This window comes from Trachypithecus francoisi, unplaced genomic scaffold, assembly GCF_009764315.1.
Source record: "Trachypithecus francoisi isolate TF-2019V2 unplaced genomic scaffold, Tfra_2.0 Lachesis_group2, whole genome shotgun sequence".
Classification (NCBI taxonomy): domain Eukaryota; kingdom Metazoa; phylum Chordata; class Mammalia; order Primates; family Cercopithecidae; genus Trachypithecus; species Trachypithecus francoisi.
Window position 1 is genome coordinate 24,919,945 of NW_022681465.1, and position 21,851 is coordinate 24,941,795.

General features: G+C 39.0%; 1 protein-coding gene across 1 annotated transcript in view; it reads right to left on the reverse strand.

Annotated features, from left to right (window-relative positions):
• CAMK4 (calcium/calmodulin dependent protein kinase IV) overlaps positions 1-21,851 on the reverse strand; it is a 273,748-nt gene that overhangs the window by 75,984 nt on the left and 175,913 nt on the right. Inside the window, exon 5 of the mRNA XM_033178946.1 lies at positions 17,475-17,547. Within this exon, the coding sequence (XP_033034837.1) occupies positions 17,475-17,547 (73 nt within the window). The remainder of the gene's footprint in view (positions 1-17,474; positions 17,548-21,851) is intronic.

Sequence of the window (21,851 nt, forward strand, 5' to 3'; positions counted from 1 at the left end):
CATTAACCTGGTAATGTATTGTGGATGGTGTTGCTGCTGCTGCTGCTGCTTGAGAAGTGGGGAAGTGGGGAAAGAAGAGGGGGATGTTGCAATCTAGTCTAAGTGATACATTTCTTTTTTTGAAATGGAGTCTCGCTCTGTCGCCCAGGCTGGAGTGCAGTGGTGCGATCTCAGCTCACTGCAAGCTCCGCCTCCCGGGTTCACACCATTCTCCTGCCTCAGCCTCCCGAGTAGCTGGGACCACAGGCGCCCGCCACCTGGCCCGGCTAGTTTTTTGTATTTTTAGTAGAGACGGGGTTTCACCGTGTTAGCCAGGATGGTCTCGATCTCCTGACCTCGTGATCCGCCCGCCTCGGTCTCCCAAAGTGCTGGGATTACAGGTGTGAGCCACTGTGCCCGGCCTAAGTCTAAGTGATACACTTCTAGGTTTAGATATATTTGCTTAAAGCTTTGGCAGCCAGAATCTATTTGTACAAATAACTAATTTTTTTTTCTAAGGAGAGCATCAGGCAATAATTTGGGCTTTGGGAGTAACAAAGGGTTTTGAGGGGAGGCAAATTCTGAAGTTAGCACCATCTCAGTCACTTATTTATCCCTGGACCTGACTTTTTTATTTTTTTGAGACGGAGTCTCAAAGCCCAGGCTGGAGTGCAGTGGCCGCGATCTCGGCTCACTGCAAGCTCCGCCTCCTGGGTTCTCGCCATTCTCCTGCCTCAGCCTCCCGAGTAGCTGGAACTACAGGCGCCCGCTACCACATCCGGCGGCTAATTTTTTTTGTATTTTTAGTCAAGACGGGGTTTCACCGTGTTAGCCAGAATGGTCTCGATCACCTGACCTCGTGATCTGCCAGTCTCGGCCTCCCAAAAGTGCTGGGATTACAGACGTGTGCCACCGCGCCCAGTCCCTGGACCTGACTTCTTAGTCCAAAGTCTGACTCACAGCAAGTGAAGGGTTGTAAAAATTGGGAGCAGTTTTTATTCAAAGTTACAAATTTGCTTCAGAAACAGAATGATAAAAGTTTTGATATATAGTGTTCTTGCTATCATAAAATTTGAAGATAATTTTAGTTGACCATTATCATAGTTATCAATATATACATACACATTTATGTTTAAATTTCTAATTTATTATCAGTTTATGACACTTTTTATACTTTTGTTCTTTTTTCACTTTAAAAAATTACATTAACTTTTTGGGTTATAATTTGCCCTTCCTTTCTCTAGTGATTTAGAAAATACATTTCTAGTTTTTAAGTAAATGGGTAGTGATTTTACAAAACACTTGAAGCTATATTTTCTCTTTATCCTACATCAAGAATGAAACCAAATCGACCGAGTCTTGGCTTTTATTGCTACATTTATTTTAGGCATAAGCATTTTTTTATACTATGTGTTTTCTATTTCAAAATTCTTTGACAACTGCATTCAGTTTATGGAGCTTTAGCTCCATAATAATTTTTTTGAGATGGCATCTTGCTCTGTCGCCCAGGCTGGAGTGCAGTTGCAGTGGTGTGATCTCGGCTCACTGCAACCTCCACCTCCTGAGTTCAAGTGATTCTTCTGCCTTAGCCTCCCGAGTAGCTGGAACTACAGGTGCACACCACCATCCCTGGCTATGTTTTGTATTTTTAGTAGAGACAGTGTTTCACCATATTGGCCAGGCTGGTCTCGAACTCCTGACCTCAAGATCTGCCTGCTTCAGCCTCCAAAGTGCTGGGATTACAGGCATGAGCCTGTAAGGGTTGGATTATGTAGAAATTTCTAGGAAAAGGGTGGTAACTTCTGGGTCATAGGGTTATTATCATGGCAAGAGGTGGTAACTTCTGGGTGTAGCCATGGCAGTGATAAACTAACATGACACACTGAACTGGTAGCTGTGTCTTATGGTAAACTGCTTCCACCAAGTCTCTGCTCTAGTTAGTCCTCAATTTGGTCCGTATTCGAGCCCTGCCTCCAGAGTGAAGTCCCGTCTCCTACCTTACTTATATGTTATAGATGTTTCAGAATGTTTGCTGCTTTTACATATGAATGACAATTTAGTGGTTATAGAATTCATGGATTACAATGCATTCTTCCCTGTAGACACTTGTTCTATTGTCCTCTAGTGTTAAATACCAGTTTGAGGTCTGAGGCTGATTTGATTTTGTCCTTCCAGTATATTGTTTATCTTCTTCTGGCATTCTGTTTAAAATGCTGCTATTATTTTTGAAATGTTCAAAAACAATGGGGAAAATCTGGATACTTATCAGTTTACTCAGTTTTGACTAAAATGAGACATGCAGTAATTTTTTTTTTTTTTTTTTGGCATGAAAAAACGGTTTATTATTATATCCTTGACTATTGTCTCTGTTTTATAGACCGCTCCTCTCCTCTTTGGGAAAACTGTTTTTTTAGACTGAATGTCTGTTCCCATATCTACTATCAACTTTCTTATTCGTGGCATCTTTTCTCTTTTCTTCCTGCATTTTTGTAAAGCTTATTACATTTTGCATCTGAATAAATAACTCAATTACCTACAACTTCAATTCTGCACTTTACTATTTTTAGTTCATATTTTAATTTTTGAATTTGGTTTCTGGAAACTTTTATTATATTATGCTTCCTTATCATTTATGCTCCTACCTAAGCAGAGCTTTATTTTTATTTCAAGTTGGTGATTTATTAATAACTTCTTAAACATCAAGTTTGTTTCAATGTCAAAACACATGGTTCTTTTTGGATAAACAAAGCAGATGCTTTTAAAAGATATCTTCCATACCCTTTTAATGTGTTTTTCCAAAAGTATGCTGTTACACTATATCTTGAAGACAAATTTCTCCCTGTTTTTTTATTTTAGGATATTTTGAAAAGTTCATATTTTTTATTCCTCTTTACCAAACTTAATTAAAAAGGGATTAATGCAAGTCTAATGTTTGCCAATAGAAAAGACAAGTGGATTCTCCTTTATGATCATCACCATTTACCTTAATTGTAAATCACCATTTACCTTAATTGTAAATGGTGATGATCACAAAGTAGAATCCACTTGTCTTATTTCTATGCTGAAGTTCCAATGAAGCAGTTCTTGTCATGTTTCCAGCCTCCAGCAATTTCCTATCAGGTTGTGGTTTGGATGCACAGTGGAGAGTCATCTGTTCCTCCACCTGACTATGCGGAATTTATTTCTGAATAATTTGGAACAATCTGTTACCTTCTCTTGCCTAAAGCATTACATAAGAATCGACAACTCTTAGAACTAATACTTCCATAGATCCTGCTGCCTTTAGCCCAACCTACAACTGCTGTCACATTCCACACTCTTTTGCATTTATGAGACTTAAAGTCCAAGTTTTGCTATGGTAGGGGAAGAAAAAGGATTTGAAACAGACTTGGCTCTCAGAGAAAGCCACTCACATAAAATAAGATGCTGTATGCTAACTCTGTCTGTGGCCCATGTCTTGGTAAAGGATCTCAGTAGGTGTGAGTGAGAACACCCAAGTCTCCTCCTGCTTGGTTCTTCTCTCTTGCCTTAGGACCCATCTTCACCTTTTTCAATGCTGATTCCTTTTAGAGTTTGGAAGATTTTTGACAAATATTCCGTGTTCTTAGAAGCATTAAAACTTTGAAATTTTGTATGTATGTGTTTTCATTGAACACAATAAAAAAAAAATCTGAGAAGAGAAAATGAAGCACCAGGAGGTACCTTCTTTTTTAATATGGAAATTTCAACACCACCATTTTACATGATTCTACTAACACCTAGGAAGTATGTGGCTATTACTGTTTAATAATCATAAAATCAAAGTTCCATGGTCAAGCAGTGAAGTTAACAGAATATTATTATAGTATTGCCTTGAAGCTCTGATTCTGACCCAGAAATAAAATGTATTCTACCTGATTATTGCAGAGAACTGTTCATTTTATCAACACCATTCTTGAATTACCCATTACCAAATAAAAATTTATTTTTTATGGGTCAAAGACATCCTAAATAGTAAATTAATGGCCAGGTGCAGTGGCTCACGTCTGTAATCCCAGCACTTTGGGAGGCTGAGGTGGGCTGATCAGGAGGTCAGGAGATCGAGACCATCCTGGCTAACACAGTGAAACCCCGTCTCTACTAAAAACACAAAAAATTAGCCGGGTGTGATGGCGGGTGCCTGTAGTCTCAGCTACTCGGGAGACTGAGGCAGGAGAATGGCATGAACCCAGGAGGCGGAGCTTGCAGTGAGCTGAGATCGTGCCACTGCACTCCAGCCTGGGTGACAGAGCAAGACTCCATCTCCAAAAAAAAAAAAAAAAAAAAATTATATATATATATATATATATATATATATATATAGAGAGAGAGAGAGAGAGAGAGAGAGAGTAAATTCACATCACACCCATATGATACAAAATAGAATTTTATTTCCTAAGGGAACACTTCAGCTTTTTGTCAAACAACTACTACCACAGAGTAAGGAAATAAATTTTATGGTCCCAGCCCCTCCTCCAATAAACAGTCAATGAAAGAATAACACAGAAATACAGAAGTGTTATTCACTCTTTACCATCTGGTATGGCTTGACTGTGTCTCCACCCAAATCTCACCTTAAATTGTAATAATCCCCATGTGTCAGGGGTGGGACTAGTTGGAGATAATTGAATCTTGGGGGCAGTTCCCCATACTGTTCTCGTGGTAGTGAATAAGTCTCATGAGAACTGATGGTTTTATAAATGGGAGTTCCCCTGCACAAGCCCTGTTGACTGCCACCATGTAAGACAAGTCTTGCTTCCCCTTCTGCCATGATTGTGAGGCCCCCATAACCATGTGGAACTGTTGGTCAATTAAACCTCTTTCCTTTATAAATTACCCAGTCTCAGGTATGTCTTTATCAGCAGCATGAGAACAGATTAATACAGTAAATTGCTACCAGGTAGAAGGGCACTTCTGTAAAGATACCCAAAAATGTGGAAGTAACTTTGGAACTAGGTAACAGGCAGAGGTTGAAACAGTTTAGAGGGCTCAGAAGAAGACAGGAAGATGTGGGAAACTTTGGAGCTTCCTAGAAATTTGTTGAATAGCTTTGACTAAAATGCTGATAGTGATATGGACAATAAAGTCCAGGTGGAGGTGGACTCAAATGGAGACGAGGAACTTCTTGGGAACTGAAGTAAAAGTCACTCTTGCTATGCAAAGAGACTGGCAGCATTTTGCCCCTGCCCTAGAGATCTGTGGAACCTTGAACTTGACAGAGATGATTTAGGGTATCTGGCAGAAGAAATTTCCAAGCAGCAAAGTGTTCAAGAGAAAGCAGAGCATAAAATTTTGGAAAATTTGCAGCCTACTGACGTGATAGAAAAGAAAACCCCATTTTCTAGGGAGAAATTCAAGCCTGCTGCAGAAATTTTCATAAGTAATGAGGAGCCAAATGTTAATCACCAAGACAATGTGGAAAATGTCTCCAGGGCATGTCAGAGACCTTTGCAGCAGCCCCTCCCATCACAGGCCTAGAGGCCTTGGAGGGAAAAATGGTTTCATAGGGCTGGCCCAGGGCCCCCCTGCTGTGTGCAGTTTGGTGATATGGTGCCCTGTGTCCCAGCTGCTTCAGCTCCAGCCATGGCTAAAATGAAGCAATGTACAACTCAGGTCATTGCTTCAGAGGTGGCTTCCACATGGTGTTGAGTCTGCAGGAACACAGAGGTCAAGAACTGAGGTTGGGAACCTCCACCTAGATTTCAGTGGATGTATGGAAATGCCTGGATGCCCAGGCAGAAGTATGCTGCAGGAAACCTCTGCTAGGGCAGTGCAGAAGGCAAATATGGGGTTGGAGCCCCCACAAAGAGTCCTCACTGGGGCACTGCCTAGTGGAGCTGTGAGCAGGGGTCTACCATCCTCCAGACCCCAGAATGGCAGATCCACCAACAACTTCAACTGTGTGCCTGGAAAAGCCACAGACACTCAACGCCAGCCCATGAAAACAGCTGGGAGGGAAGCTGTACCTTGAAAAGTTACAAAGGCAGAGCTTCCCATGCCCATGGGAGCTCACTGCTTGCATCAGCATGATCTGGAGGTGAGTCAAAGGAGATCATTTCAGAGCTTTAAGATTTTACTGCCCCATTGGATTTCAGACTTGTAGGGCCTGTAGCACCTATGTTTTGGCCAATTTCTCCCATTTGGGATGACTGTATTTACCCAATGCATATATCCCCACTGTATCTAGGAAGTAAATAACTTGCTTTTGATTTTATAGCCTCATAAGCAGAAGGAACTTGTTTCATCTCAGCTGAGACTTTGAGCTGTGGACTTTTGAGTTAATGCTGAAATAAGTTAAGACTTTGGGGGATTGTTGGGAAGGCATGATTGGTTTTGAAATGTGAGGATATGAGATTTGGGAGGGGCCAGGGGCAGAATGAAATGGTTAAGCTTTGTGTCCCCACCCAAATCTCACCTTGAATTGAAATAATCCCCATGTGTCAAGGGTGTGGCCAGCTAGAGATAACTGAATTATGCAGAGGGGTTTTCCCATACTATTCTCATGGTAGTGAATAAGTCTCATGAGATCCGATGGTTTTATGAATGGGAGTTCCCCTGCAAAAGTCCTCTTGCCTGCCACCATGTAAGACATGCCTTTGCTTCTCCTTTGCCTTCTGCCATGATTGTGAGGCCTCCTCAACCATGTGGAACTGTGATTCCATTAAACCTCTTTTCTTTATAAATTACTCACTCTTGGGTATATCTTTATTAGCAGCGTGAGAACAGACTAATACACTATCCTTACAGAGAAACACTCATAAAAAGAAAAGAAAGGATCACTGTTCACCTTTAAGTCATGAGATATTGATATTTCCCACAGAGTCTTTCTCTCTCTCTCTCTCTCTTTTCTTTGATGGAGTCTCACTTTGTTGCCCAGGCTGCAGTGCAGTGGCACAATCTTTGTTGTCCAGGCTGGAGTGTAGTGGCACGATCACTACAACCTCTGGCTCCCAGGTTCAAGCGATTCTCCTGCCTCAGCCTCCTGAGTAGCTGGGACCATGCCCAGCTAATTTTGTATTTTTAGCAGAGACGAGGGTTCACCATGTTGGCCAGACTGGTCTCAAACTCCTGATCTCAAGTGATCCGCCCACCTCGGCCTCCCAAGGTGCTGGGATTATAGGCATAAGCTACCATGCACAGCCTAGTCATTCTTTCTTAAAAGTCCTTCTCTGGTGGCCTGCAGTAGGTAAAGGCTATTGCACATAAACTATATTTATATATCTAAAGAAAACACTGTCCTCTCAGAGAGGCCATTGTGGGTGGCAGAATTCCTTGTTCATTATTTCAGCTTTTCACAGCACTGAATATCATTAAGAACAGAATACATACAGGCCAAATTGTCAATTAGGGTAAAGTATTGTTTTGTTGTTGTTGTTGTTTGTTTGTTTTAAGATACTGTGATAATATCCTTCCTCTCATGGTCTAGGTATACTTGCTTGGAACTAGCATTTTTTAAATGTAATTAAAACATGTAACCTTAAAAGCTTATTTCCTTATAGTTTGATTCCTCACTTTTTTCTTTCTCTTCATTCATGATAATCAGAAACAATGCATGCCTTTATGGACCTCAAAAGGACACTGTGAGCACTTCTCTATTAGTATACTTTGGGGTATTGTTTTTGTGTTTTTCTTTTTTTCTTTTTCTAAGAAAGAGTCTTGCTCTGTCACCCAGGCTAGAGTGCAGTGGCGCCATCTCGGCGTACTGCAACCTCCGCCTCCCAGGTTCAAGCGAATCTCTTGCCTCAGCCTCTCAAGTAGATGGGATTACATGCGGCTGTCACCATGCCCAGCTAATTTTTGTATTTTTAGTAGACAATGGGTTTCACCATCTTGCCCAAGCTGATCTTGAACTCCTGACCTTGTGATCCACCCACCTTGACTTCCCAAAGTGCTGGGATTATGGACGTGAGCCACCACGCCCGGCCTTGTGTTTTTCTTTCATGCTGCCACTATTAACTAGACATATTTCCCATCCTGATTTGAGGTTGTCTAATTCTCCTACTTTAAAGTCTATGATTCTGAGAATTACATCAACTAAAACCTAACAGAATAGCTGTGAATTAACTTCTAAAGATCATAATCCAAGGATATCAAAGAAGAGGCAGGTCATATCTATTAAATAACCTCATGTTCATGGCACTTTAATGAGTTTTTGCAAAAATGAAGACACACATCTCAATCCTGAGGCATTTCCTTGAGGTATTTTCTTCCAAGGAAGATAAATAAGTTAGATGTTGTTTTATTATCCTCTTTTTTTTTTTTTATCACTTTTCAGAAAGAGAGTATCTTGTGTTTACTTTCAGTAGCTCTCCTTGGGACCTAGAATTCATGTTGTGTGCAAAGTGAGCCCAGAGTCATCTAGTGTAGAAGATTTAGTGGGTCTTTAAAAATATTTGTTATTTTTATTGTTCTTTAATTCATCATTAGTTCTCAGATAAAGCAAAGGAAAAAAAAAGAGCATAAAAAGAAAAAAATTGGCCGGGCATCGAGGCTCATGCCTGTAATCCCTGCACTTTGGGAGGCCAAGGCAGGTGGGTCATCAGAGGTCAGGAGTTCGAGACCAGCCTGGCCAACATGGTGAAACCACATCTCTACTAAAAACACAAAAATTAGCCAGTCGTGGTGGTGCAAACCTGTAGTCCCAGCTACCCGGGAGGCTGAGGCAGGAGAATTGCTTGAACCCAGGGAGACGGAGGTTGCAGTGAGCCAAGATATCGCGTCATCGCACTCCAGCCTGGGTGACAGGAGTGAGACTCTGTCTCAAAAACCAAAAAAAAATTAAGAAAGAGAGAAATAGAGAGAGAGAGAGAGAGAGAGAGAGAGAGAGAGAGAAAGAGAGAAAGGAAAGAAAGGAAGAAAAAGGAAGGAAGGAAGGAAGGAAGGAAGGAAGGAAGGGAGGGAGGGAGGGAGGGAGGGAGGGAGGAAGGGAGGAAGAAAGAAAAGGAAAAGAAAAGAAAGAAAATAAATTAGGAGAAGGGAACAGGAGTGGAAGAGAAAGAGGTAATTAGAGGAACTATTAGACCAGATAGAAGAGAATGGCATAAAACCTTAGAAAGGAAGTAGGCAGAGAAGTGAGAAAAAAAGAATGGAAAGCTAAGTGTTAATAAAGATGAGAAAGTTTGATGAAAAGTTCTTATTGATCCTCTAAGTCCTGCTATCTGTAGTTCCCTACTTTAGATTATTTTTCATTATACCCAAGTCTTCATATATGTAACATTCATAGATCTTGACAGCGAAGATCTAAGGGAAATTCTGAGTTTAGTTGGCTAGCACATTTCATTCATATACTCAAAAACTATTGTTTTTGAGGGGAAGGTAGTGCTTTTCATTTCTTGACTGGACATTTTTAATATCCTCTCCACTGCTTTTGGACTTCATGCTGCCATCAGGGTGATGGTCTTATAGCAAAAGTCCCTTAGGACCTCTTCATCTGCAGAATCATGTGAACCATTTTAGTAAGTCACCTGAGCCCCTCCAGCCCAGTCTCCCTGTCTTTTTAAGCCTTGGTTCTCATCATATGTACCTTACTTTCAAGAAATAACTAAAGACCAGACTTTGTGCCTTCATACCTTTATTATGTTCCCTAAAAATGGAAAGAAGGAGTATTATGTAAATTCCTTTTCTTTCATACTGGCTGATAATTAAACTATAAACTTCCTTTTTTTTTTGATACGCAGTCTCACTCTGTCACCAGACTGGAGTGCAGTGGCACAATCTCAGCTCACTGCAACCTCCACCTCCTGGGTTTAAATGATTCTCCTGCCTCAGCCTCCTAAGTAGCTGGGAATATAGGCACGCACCACCACGTTCAGCTAATTTTTTGTATTTTTAGTAGAGACGGGGTTTCACCACGTTGCCCAGGATGGTCTCGATCTCTTGATCTTGTGATCCGCCTGCCTTGGCCTCCCAAACTGCTGGGATTACAGGCGTGAGCCAACACACCCGGCCAAATTTTCTTTTAAACTCCAATTCAGATACAACTTTCTCTGGCAAGATATTTTCTGACTCAGTTTCTCTCTAGATACATCAAATAGCGTATTCCCTCTCTGATGCCTTTGAATCACTAAGTGCACTTTTACCATCTTGTAGCCATGTGTTTATGTGTCTATCTACCCAGTTTATTGGTAAGCTTCTTGACCTCTATATCTCAAAATCTAGAACAAAGTCTGGAATAAACTAGGGAATCAGTAATTGTTGAATTGAATTGTTGATCGCATCCAACATTAACAAAACCCCCAAACAACAAAAGTCATCTAGACTTTAATCACCAAAATAATATTTTGTATATAGTGTAAGCTAAGAATAACATACTAAGTCCCCAACCAACTAAACAAACCTCCTTTTGGCCAAGGAGACCCCAGAAAAACCTTAACAACTCAGTTCTTGGTTATGATGGGATGGGAGGTCAAACACGACTTATTATACTTCCTCTCTTCTGCAGTTTAGACACAACAACTGACCAGCATTCATGTTAAAATAGAGATCTTAAGACTGACAAAACAGACTCTTTGTGGCAATGAAATACCAACTTATACACAGGATCTAAGGACACGACAGACAAGAGTTAAGTCATGTATCCCCACACGTAAATAATGAACTATGTTCTATCCGCCACAAGGTTTTTCTTTTTCTCTAGCAGCTAAACAAACATTGACCTTGAGATAAGCAAGGTTCAAACAACTGCAGCTCCACTAGGCACTGATTAACTGACCCTCAGCCTCTTTTCCACCAGCTATAATTACAAGAGACTGATTTCAGTAACTTTCTCCTGATAAGAACTGACCATGGACTGGTTGCAGAGGCTGCAACACAAGTGTCCTAATGTCCCAAGTGCCTATTGAAATTTAGGGCCCAATTGTAATACATTTAGTTGTTAAGTCTCCACCCCAAAGTGAACATGGGTCACATGTACCATGCATGTTTGTTCAATATGCATATGTTAAGACTGTCTCCATAAATATTCATAACTCCTACTGTACCTTGTTAAATATGTATGCTTAGCCAAGTCATTCAACATAAAATTCCTACCCCGATCCCTCCTCCTTCAAAATGCCTGCTAACAGGCTCTGCCGCAGGCTGCACTGGCTGCACCTCCCCAACCTGTCAAATGGTCACCTTACAGCCTGTAACCTTTTATAAGAAATACGGGTCCCTTTCCAAATTTATGGATTGAGTGATTTTTAAGTTAACAAAGATGACCAGAAAATTCCTAGACACATGCTCCAGAATTTATCGTAGCTCACTTGAGAATCAAAAGAGGGAAGTCCATGTGGGTAGAATTTGGTAAAGTCTGGATATCATTATTATCATTAGTGACAATGGTGTGCAGAAAAACTTAATGAGAAGGAAATCCTCTCCCCTGCTCAGGAACTGTTTTTAGATCCCCTGTGTCCCAATATTGCACTATAATTTCAGAATGTAGATTATTTTTCTGTTCCAAAATTTCTGATAAAATATCTATGCTCTGATTGGGCCTCTAGTCTACTTTATTCTATGTCTATAAATCAAAATATTATAACATTAACAGAACAGCTTGTTATTTCTTCCCTGGGAACTGTGATCTCTCGATTCTTAATATGAATTAAGCCACTTTTACTTTTTACAGGTAAAATTATCATTTTAGTGCTTCAATTCTTAAAACTTTACATTAATTAAAATCTGTCCTCCAAAGATCAGTGCTCATACCTGAGTAGCAAGAGACAAAAGTCAAAGAGCAAAAGCCAAAAGCCAAAGACAAAAGACAAAAGCAAGAGACAAAAGAGAAAGAAAAAGCAAATACCATAGGAACTGACAGGTTTCAAACAAACAACAAAAAAGCTTGCCTTTTCTGTTTTAACCTTTCATTACTTGAACTCTCTGAATCTATTAATTGACAGTAAGTGGACTCAAGCAGGAATGACATTCATAGAAACAAAAACAAGTGTCAAAAGCAATTTTATTTTCAAAACCCTTAAACTTCATTGTCCCTTCAAATCATACTTAATCCTGATTTAGCAATATGTGGGTGTATGTTTGATATTCAGTGAAAATCAGTTTTTAGAAATTTGTGGGACCAGAATCTTTTTATTTAGAAGTATGCTCTTTCTGTTATGTTTAAATGGATAGAAAATTATACAGCTTGCTCTGACCACAGAAAAATTGTTAGCATATACTCAAAAAGTTTATTGAAAAAACAGTTCAGTATCTTATTGCTTCAAGTAACAGGGCATGTAATTTAAAACCGAAATATTGAGAAACTGTTTTTATCCTCCCTGAGATATCAAGAAGTTGGAGAATTCCAATGGTGTCATCTTTCTTCTCTGCCTTCTTCAGGATGACTTATGTTTCTTTTCATAATTACAAGATAGCAAAAGTGGTTCCCAGCATCATATGCAGACCCAACTAGGCCAGTGAAAAGGAGAAATGACCCCTCTTGCCTTGAGTCTCCTGTGCTAAGGGAAAACTTCTCCCAAAACTCATGAGCAAACTGTCTCAAGGAACTCACTGGGCAGAGTTGGGTACTATGACCTTGCCCTAGCTGTAACGGAGGCTGGGAGGAAAAGTTCTGGTACTTTCCATGTTCCTACAAGGGAGATTAGCTTTCTGCCAATGAGGAATAAGAGGTCGAAGTGGAAAATGGCTTTAATGTGTCAGATAATGTAAGGTTGAATAATATAATGCCTGTTAAATGGATAAACATCATTAAGCATAGTACTCAGTACTAAATACAGATAGTAATTTATTTCAGTGTGACTTCTTTTGTTTTGATTTCATTGAACTCTAGAACCATTTCATGCACTTTAGTAGACTAGGAACATTTTAGAAGACTCTGAATAAAAACAGAAACTGAGAATTTATTTTTGTTTATTTTGTTTTTGAATAACATCCTGTAGAATTTGTCTCCAAACCTAAAACCTATCCTTCTGTAGTCCACTTTATGATACTGGCTGATGTGAGGGGAATGGAGTGGAAGTAGGTTGCATAGCAGTCTGAGTGAGAGATTATGCAGACTGAAACTAGGGCTATGGCTTAGTGAAGATGAAGAAAAATGGTCAAATTTGGGTTATAATTTGGAGATAGACTGACTGGACCTGTTGATTATTATTTGGGATTATTTGGATGTAAGGTGAATTCTAGGTTTTAGCAAACAATTGCTGAATGGTAGTGCCATTTACCAAGATGAAGACGATAGAGGGAACCTTGTAAGAGTTTTGGCTGGTATCAGTGAATGAGAGAATCAGGAATATACACCTACTGAAAACAGCTTGAATTACAAAGACGGAAATGTGGGAATGTGAGGAGTGACTAAATTTGGTCATAGAAAAGTTAATTCCTACATGATAAACAAGTAGGGCTTCCGCCAAAATGAAATCATATTCTAAGTGAAATCATGGTTTTGTGACAAACAACAGACTGTCATTCAAAACTGCATCTAGGATGCAATGATAATTCAGGAATGGAGAGAAACATGAAGAAACAGTAAAAGCAAAATAAAAACAAAACAAAAACCACCAGAACAAACAGTAGAAAAAGGTATGCCTTTTGGTGTGGCAGCCTAGTTCAAAAGAAACAATTGTCTTTCTCTTAGAACAACCCCCCTTATCCCCAGTCCTGGCCAGCCACATTTCACACCCTGCACAATTCACACCCCATCCACAGCTGACTGGACTAGGGAAGTAAGCCTGAGTCAAGTTGAGCCACATGTGGCTTCTATTCTAAAATCTGAAATTAAGATCAAATGATATCTGTGTTCATTTTGAGTCAGATTTAGGTTTTTACTTTAATATGCTAATACAGGATGGTTAAGTTGACCATATGTCACTTTGTGGATCTAAGAAGTAGAGAATATTGGTTGGAAGAGAGCAGAGGGAAGCAGGTGATGAGAAAAAAGCAGCAGTGGGGGAAGGAAAGAGTTCTGACCAGTGTCCAGGCTGCTAGCTGTCTTCATACACCTCTGTAGCCTACAGTACACCCTTCCTGATAGGATGCATTCTGTTACTCACATATAAGGAAGCAAATAAAGATCACTCAGAACAATTATTTTGAAGATTACTTCATTTTGATATCATGTTTTGTCAGTAAAATAGCATAAAAAGAGGAGGGCGGTAGACTGAGTGGCACATGTCCCTCTCCCATCATTGACACATTCTCTATCCACTGTCTCACAGGGACAGTGATATCAGAGAATAATGTGCTACTGTCCCAGAAAGGAAAAAAGAAATCTGCCTGTTAAACAACAGTATGTGATAGAACTAGAAACATTAAAAAGTACATGAATCCAGCTGGGAAAATTGCAATCACATACACACACATAGCATGCTGACTCGAGGATATATTACCTGTTATAACCATACAAACATACTAAAATTTCAGCACAATTCCTTTTTAAACTTTCTATTGGTGTAACATAAGAATAGAAAAGTACACGTAAGTGTAGCAAATTTTTACAAACTGAATTTTTCTGTACAATCAGCACCTAGATCAATGAGTATAATATTACACAACTGTTTTGTTTTTTGTACTTAGCTGGGGTGTTAAGTGTATCTGTATACATCTACAACATCTAATAAATCTTTAAACGAATGTACTGAGTATGAAGTTGATTATCCTCTTTTCCCTCTTCTATGAACATTTCTATGATTTCCACAAGTTATCTCATTTAACCTTTTCCACAATCCTGTTAGGTTAATTGCTATGCCTATTTTACAAGACTAAATTGAGGCTCAAAGATATTTATTGACATGTCCAAGTTCACACATCTAAAAACCAAACCTAGCTCTGTCTTACTGCCAAAGTATTATTAACTGCTATACCAGCTGCCTGACTGATTCTGGTAAAGTGATAGTGGGCTATGGCCAGCAAGTTTACTTGATTAATTTATTATGTATAATAACAAGAAATGAGGTTTTAAAATAGGTATTTAACAAAAGTATAAAACTGCCATTATTAAATGGAAAAGTAACAAAATAAAAATAGTGATTGTAAGAGATGATTCTAGACTTATATATTTAAGAATAGGAATTGTGGCTGGGTGCAGTAGCTCACGTCTGTAATTCCAGCACTTTGGGAGGCGGAGGTGGGCGGATTTCCTGAGGTCAGGAGTTCGAGGCCAGCCTGGCTAATGTGATAAAACCCCATCTCTACTAAAAATACAAAAATTAGCCATGCGTGGTTGCACACCTATAGTCCCAGCTACTTGGGAGGCTGAGGCAGGAGAATCACTTCAACCCAGGAGGTGGAGGTTGCAGTGAGCCAAGATCAAGCCATTGTACTCCCAGCCTGACTGACAGAGCGAGACTCTATTTCAAAAAAAAAAAAAAAAAAGAATAGGAGTTAATGGCAATTAAAAGTGCTTCTTCTTTCTTGTTTAAAGCATGCTAGCAACAGCCATAGAGTGATGGAGAACAGGATTAAGTTTATGCGCATTTGAAGAAAGATTCAACTGAAGTTGGAAAGGTCTATGTAAGATAAGAAAATGGAAGAGTTAGGCCGGGCGCGGTGGCTCAAGCCTGTAATCCCAGCACTTTGGGAGGCCGAGACGGGCGGATCACAAGGTCAGGAGATCGAGACCATCCTGGCTAATATGGTGAAACCCCGTCTCTACTAAAGAATACAAAAAACTAGCCGGGCGACGAGGCGGGCGCCTGTAGTCCCAGCTACTTGGGAGGCGGAGGCAGGAGAATGGCGTAAACCTGGGAGGCGGAGCTTGCAGTGAGCTGAGATCCGGCCACCGCACTCCAGCCTGGGCGACAGAGCCAGACTCCGTCTCAAAAAAAAAAAAGAAAATGGAAGAGTTGAAACCCATTACCTAGTGTGCAAACCTAGGAAACCAGAATTAGTAAATATGTCATGTGTGATGAAAATCTGATATGGGGTGGCTATTTGGGTACTGTGAGAAGATGAATTTGATATTCAATATTTACATAATCAAGAGCTGTGTTGGCATCCTCTCCAGGTTTTATTCACTCCCATTTCAAACTTTTCATCCCTCGCCATAGCAAAAAGATCAAAACACTTTTATGAGAATAAATAATTTGGACGGACTGGGCTATAAAACCAATTAAAATTGATGCTGATAGCTCAATAACAGATTTGGTTCAATTGGCTATTTCTAGAAGCCTTATGCAAAGGTTATTTTTCCTTTTCATCATTGGTACTTAAGCTAGTTAGGTATCAGAGTTCTCCCTCCCTCCTTCCCTCCCTCCTCTCTCCCTCCCTTCCTCTTTCCTTCTCTCCTTCCTGTTTTTGATGTGGGTAAAACTCACAGGACCTGTGCTTCTGTCACTGTGGCTGATTTCTCAAGGTATTGGATAATGATTTTCGTTAAATAACTCCGAATAATAGAGTATATCTTAATTCTGGATATATTTTATAGATTTGTCTATTTATGTGATGCTGATAAATACCCCTCCTTGGGCCCTGTCTTGAATGTTCAAAGAATAATTTGTTCTGGTTTCATATTGAATAAATGAATCACCAAAGTGTTCCAAGCACATATTAGACACCATTAAATACATGGGAAGCTTTTAGCCAGCTAAGTCTGATTTATACAAGCAAATATTACCTACTCAATACAATCCAAAAGAGCTTCTCAACAGTATATATTTTTGTAAATGTGTATGCATTTATTTTCACCATTAGCTTACAAAACTTGTGTTCCAATTTAAAATATTAATTTATGTTTCTTCCTTGAAAAAACTGCTGCATTCTTTCTTTTTAATTAACTCATTTCTTTTCTTGAAAGAAAAGTCAATAATCTCTATGCTCCAAGGTCTGTATCACATTCAACCTTCTTCCACGTCTCTACCAAATTAAAAATCAAAAGCAATGAAGAAACAAACTCAAGAAATGGGAAAAAAAGAGTTAAAGAATGACTAAAGGCACCAAAGTCTCGTTTGATCTCATAATAATAGAATGGAAAATAATTTAACAGACTTATAGCATTTTGTAGAGGACTGCATCTTTCAGACTTTGAGTCATCAATAGAATATATCAATTTATTCCTTACATTTTCTTTCTTTTCTTTTCGTCTGATCTTTTTTCTTTTCTTTCCTTTTTTTTTTTTTTTTTTGAGACAGGGTCTCTCTCTGTCGCCCAGGCTTGAGTACAGTGGCGTGACCTTGGCTCACTGCAACCCTCCACCTCCTGAGTTCAAGCAATTCTTGTGCTTCAGCCTCCAAAGTAGTTGGAATTACAGGTGTGCACCACCACACCCAGTTAATGTTATTATTTTTATTAGAGATGGTGCTTCACCATGTTGGCAAGGCTGGTCTGGAACTCCTAACCTTAAGTGATCTGCCTGCCTCAGCCTCCCAAAGTGCTGAGATTACAGGCTTGAGCCACCATGCTCACCTTATTCCACACATTTTTTAATAAATATTTCACACCTTTATGCTGTAAAATGTATGGCTTATCAGAGATATGCATTTCTTAAATGATGATTCTGTAAAAGGAAGAGATGACTAAGAGTTACACCATTGCTGTTACTTCATACTTACAGCGACTGCCTCCAGGATTTGTTTAACAGCATCTGCAGCATCTCGCTCACTGTAATATCCCTTTTCCACAATCCTGGAACAAAAAGAAGGGAAATGCTTCTCAGGCACATTCATTCAAAAGAGTGGATACTAAAAGAAGTTAAGTACATTAATGTTAAAGATAGTGCACGTAAACAATTGAAACAAGCTACTATACTACCATGGGAAAGATTTCCACAAACTGACACTCTAAAAATCTTTGAGTTTACTTAGGAAAATAAAATACTCTTATTTTTCTGTGGCTTGAACTATCTGTTGCATTTGAGGAAAAAACACCTTGCCTGTTTTAAACTTTGTTTTGCGAGTCATTTTAAACATACGCCAGTAGATATTATACAATGAAACACCCCCATGTAATTGTCACATAGCTTTAACTATAAATTCATGAAGTTTTGTTTTATTTCCTTAATTACTTCCACTCCTTCCTTATTATTTTGAAGCACACACCGGACATTATATAATTACATTTCTAAATATTTAAGGAGGTTATCTCTAAAAGATAAGGGACCCTCTAAAAATCATAGTCATAATTTCAATATCATACCTACAATTTTTTAATATTATCAAATATGCAATGTTTCAAATTTCTAATTGTCTGAAACATGTTAAATTACTTGTTTGAATAAGTATCCAAATAAGGTCCATGAAACTTGATTGGTTGGTATATCTCTTAGTCTCTTTTAACCTGTAGTTTCTCCCTCTCTCTCTCTCTTCCCCAGCAACCCTCTTTCTCTTCCTCCATTCTTTCCTTTTTTTTTTTTTTTTTTTTGAGACAGAGTCTGGCTCTGTCGCCCTGGCTGGAGTGCAGTGGCCGGATCTCAGCTCACTGCAAGCTCCGCCTCCTGGGTTCACGCCATTCTCCTGCCTCAGCCTCCCGAGTAGCTGGGACTACAGGCGCCCGCCACCTCGCCCGGCTAGTTTTTTTGTATTTTTTAGTAGAGACGGCGTTTCACCGTGTTAGCCAGGATGGTCTCGATCTCCTGACCTCGTGATCCGCCCGTCTCGGCCTCCCAAAGTGCTGGGATTACAGGCTTGAGCCACCGCGCCCGGCCCCATTCTTCCCTTTTATCCCTTCTCCATCTCTGTTCCATTTGTGCTGTGTTTCTTTTTTGAAAGCTGGTCACTTGTTCTTTAGTTTCCCTGCTTGGCAATGTGATTCTCTAAAAAAAACAAAAAAACAACTTTTGTCTTAAGTTCAGAGGTACATGGGCAAGTTTGTTACACAAACTTCTGTCATGGGGCTTTGTTGCACAGGTTATTTCATCACCCAGGTATTCAGCGTAGTACCCATAAGTTAGTTTTCCTGATCTTCTCTCTCCTTCCTCCCACTCTCCACCCTCCTATAGGCCCCAGTGTGTGTTGTTCCTCTCTGTATCCATGTATTCTCATCATTTAGCTTCCACTTATAAGTGAGAACATGTGGTATTTGGTTTTCTGTTCCAGCGTTAGTTTGCTAAGGAAAATGGCTTCCAGCTCCATCCATGTCCCTTCAAAGGACATGATCTTATTTCTTTTTATGGCTGCATAGTATTGCATGGTGCATATATACATTTTCTTTATGTAATCTGAACCTAATCAAGACCCCAGCATTATCTATTAATAAAAAAAAAAAAAAAAAAGGGCAGAGAAATAGCTCCAAAAACATCAAGGGGATAGAATCACATTTGATTCTAGAGGATTACATTTCATTCTATAGCCTTGATATCTTTGGAGCTATTTCTCTGCCCTCTCTACTTTTTATTAATAGATAGCATTAGGGTCTTGATTAGACTCAGGTCGAATTTTTAGCAAATACACTTTATAGGGAGTATTGTGTATTTTCACAAGAAGTTGCATGTTCAATTATGCTCCATTTCATGTTGATAACAGTAATTGATTATCAATGCCTAGATCCCTCAAGTCATTAGCAGTTTCAGGTTGGTAAAATCTATCATTGCTTCTTCTTTGTTAGCTAAAAATTTTCTAGTAATACAATTCTTATAGGAAAGGGGATAAATCATTAGTTTTTTAAGTTACCAGTTTTCAAAATAATGAGTTCATTCAACAACATTTTCAGTGACCAGTTAGTGTTTTTGTTCATTTTTTGGTATCATTTTGAAAGTATGGATTTAACCATATTTTATATGTTTCAATCTGCTCTAGCTCTTCCTGGGTCAGTAGAAGGCTATGCAGGTTGGCTTTTGAAGTCTTTGGTGGTTCTTTTTCTATCCAGTATAATATAATACCTGAGGCTTATTTTGTACATTTGCTGCCTCAAACCTAGAATAAGTCATTGTCTCCTAGAAGTACACTTTTAGTGGCAGATAGTATTTTTCTAATTTTACATTTTATTCTTCAATTAAAAAATAAATATATATGTACATATGTTCATATTCCCCATTTCCTAGACAAACGATATCATATTAATATGTGCAAAATGTTTTATATATGTTTTTACCATGTTGTCCATTTTATGTGCTTTTCCTCTTTAATTTTACTTTTTTTGCATTTAGGAGTGTTTGTATTTTTGTTTTAATGTTTTTAACATTAGTTTCTTCTTTTTTGGTTTGTTCTGTACTCTTAGCAATACTGACATTAACTAGTTGATATGGTTTGGATTTTTGGGATTTGTGTTCCCACCCAAATCTCATGTCAAATTGGAGGAGGGGCCTGGTGGGAGGTGATTGGATCATGGGGGAAGATTTCTCCCTTGCCATTACCATGATTGTGAATGACTTGTCATGAGATCTTATGGTTTAAGTGTGTGGCACTTCCCCCTTTGTGCTGTCTCTCTCTTGCTCTGCCATGGGAAGATGTGCCTTCCTTCCCCTTCACCTTCTGCCATGATAGTTAAGTTTCTTGAGACCTCTGCAGCCATGTGGAACTGGGGGTCAATTAAACCTCTTTTCTTTATAAATCACCCAGTCTCAGGTAGTTCTTTATAGTGTGTGAGAACAGACTAATACACTAGCAATCCAGCTAGTATGAACTTACAATACAGATACAATATATAGCTGTCAAAAATTGAGAAGAAATAAGAACAGCTTGAAAACTATAAACTTCTTGATTGCTGTATAATTAGCAACAAGTAAAAGAATATTATTTCAAAGTAATAGGAGGAAAGGGAGCCTCTTTATCTTAAGTAGGCGACAATTTTCTTCGGATACATGATGTGATTTTCAAAAAATCTGATGACAATCTGATTTTCTTCAAATAATTGACTTGCTCTTTTTGCATGAATGTGGGCAAAGAATTTGTCTTTTAATTTAAAGTATTTTAAGATATGTTTTATGAGAAACATGGTAGTTGTTCTGGGTTGCGTTATTTTGATTTGTGGCATAATCCTTCAATTTAGAGTGCTTTCATTATTCTTTTTAAATTTCAGGAAATTTTTCTTGAAGTAGAATGTTTTACGTTTGTTTTCTTCCATTGCCTTGGTTTTCTTCTTTGGGGTGTGCAATTATACATATGTAAGAATTGTTCTACCTTTGATTTATATTGTTTTTCTATAGTTTTCTTAATTTTAGCTTATCTTGTAACACTATCTTATTTTCATGTTTTTTTGTGGGTGTTTCTTCCTGACATGCTTTCACTGCCTAAAGGAACTTTATTCTCCTCCTTATTGTCTGTCCTCTATTGACCTCCAGCTCCATCCATGTCCCATAATCATTCTCTATTGGAACTGAGATACTTTTCTGTTGCTGTCCATTTTTAAACCAAGTTGGTTTACTTAACCTTTTGACAGAGTGATACTTCAGGATATCTTTTTTAGTTTCATAGCTCTTAACTTTCTGGTTATGTTCATGAAGCATTCAAAGCTTTGCCCTCATTCTTTCTGAGATCTCTTCCCTCCCCTGGAACTTCATTCCCTTGCCTTTACCGTCTCTACACTGATTAATTTGGATACCCTTCCCAGCAGTTTTTCCTAAGTGTAGAACATTTTCCTCAAGAAACTTCAGATTTTTGTTTCAGGAGTTCACAAGGCTTTGACAATGAATTAGCTTTTTAGACCTTACTGCAGGTGCATCCCTTGTACTTTTCAGAACTTTGGGTGGTAAAAATCTCTCCCAATTTCAGCTTCTTTTTTTTGTATTGACCTATCCTTCTTCCAAATAACTTGAAGATTTGAGAGACTTGAGTGTTTGCCTACTTTGGGGTCTCTCATTTGTCTTCTTGCTTCCCTTGCTTCTTCGTGTACAAGTGATAATTCCATGTGGCTCTTCCTGTTGTCATTAGCTGGTCCTCACTCACTTGTATGTTAGGCTTCATGCGGATACCCTGTCACCTGGTTTTGCTGTAGATATTGTCATTGAGTTTTTGATTTTTCAGAACTAGTTGCTGTCTAGTCTTAGGAGGAGC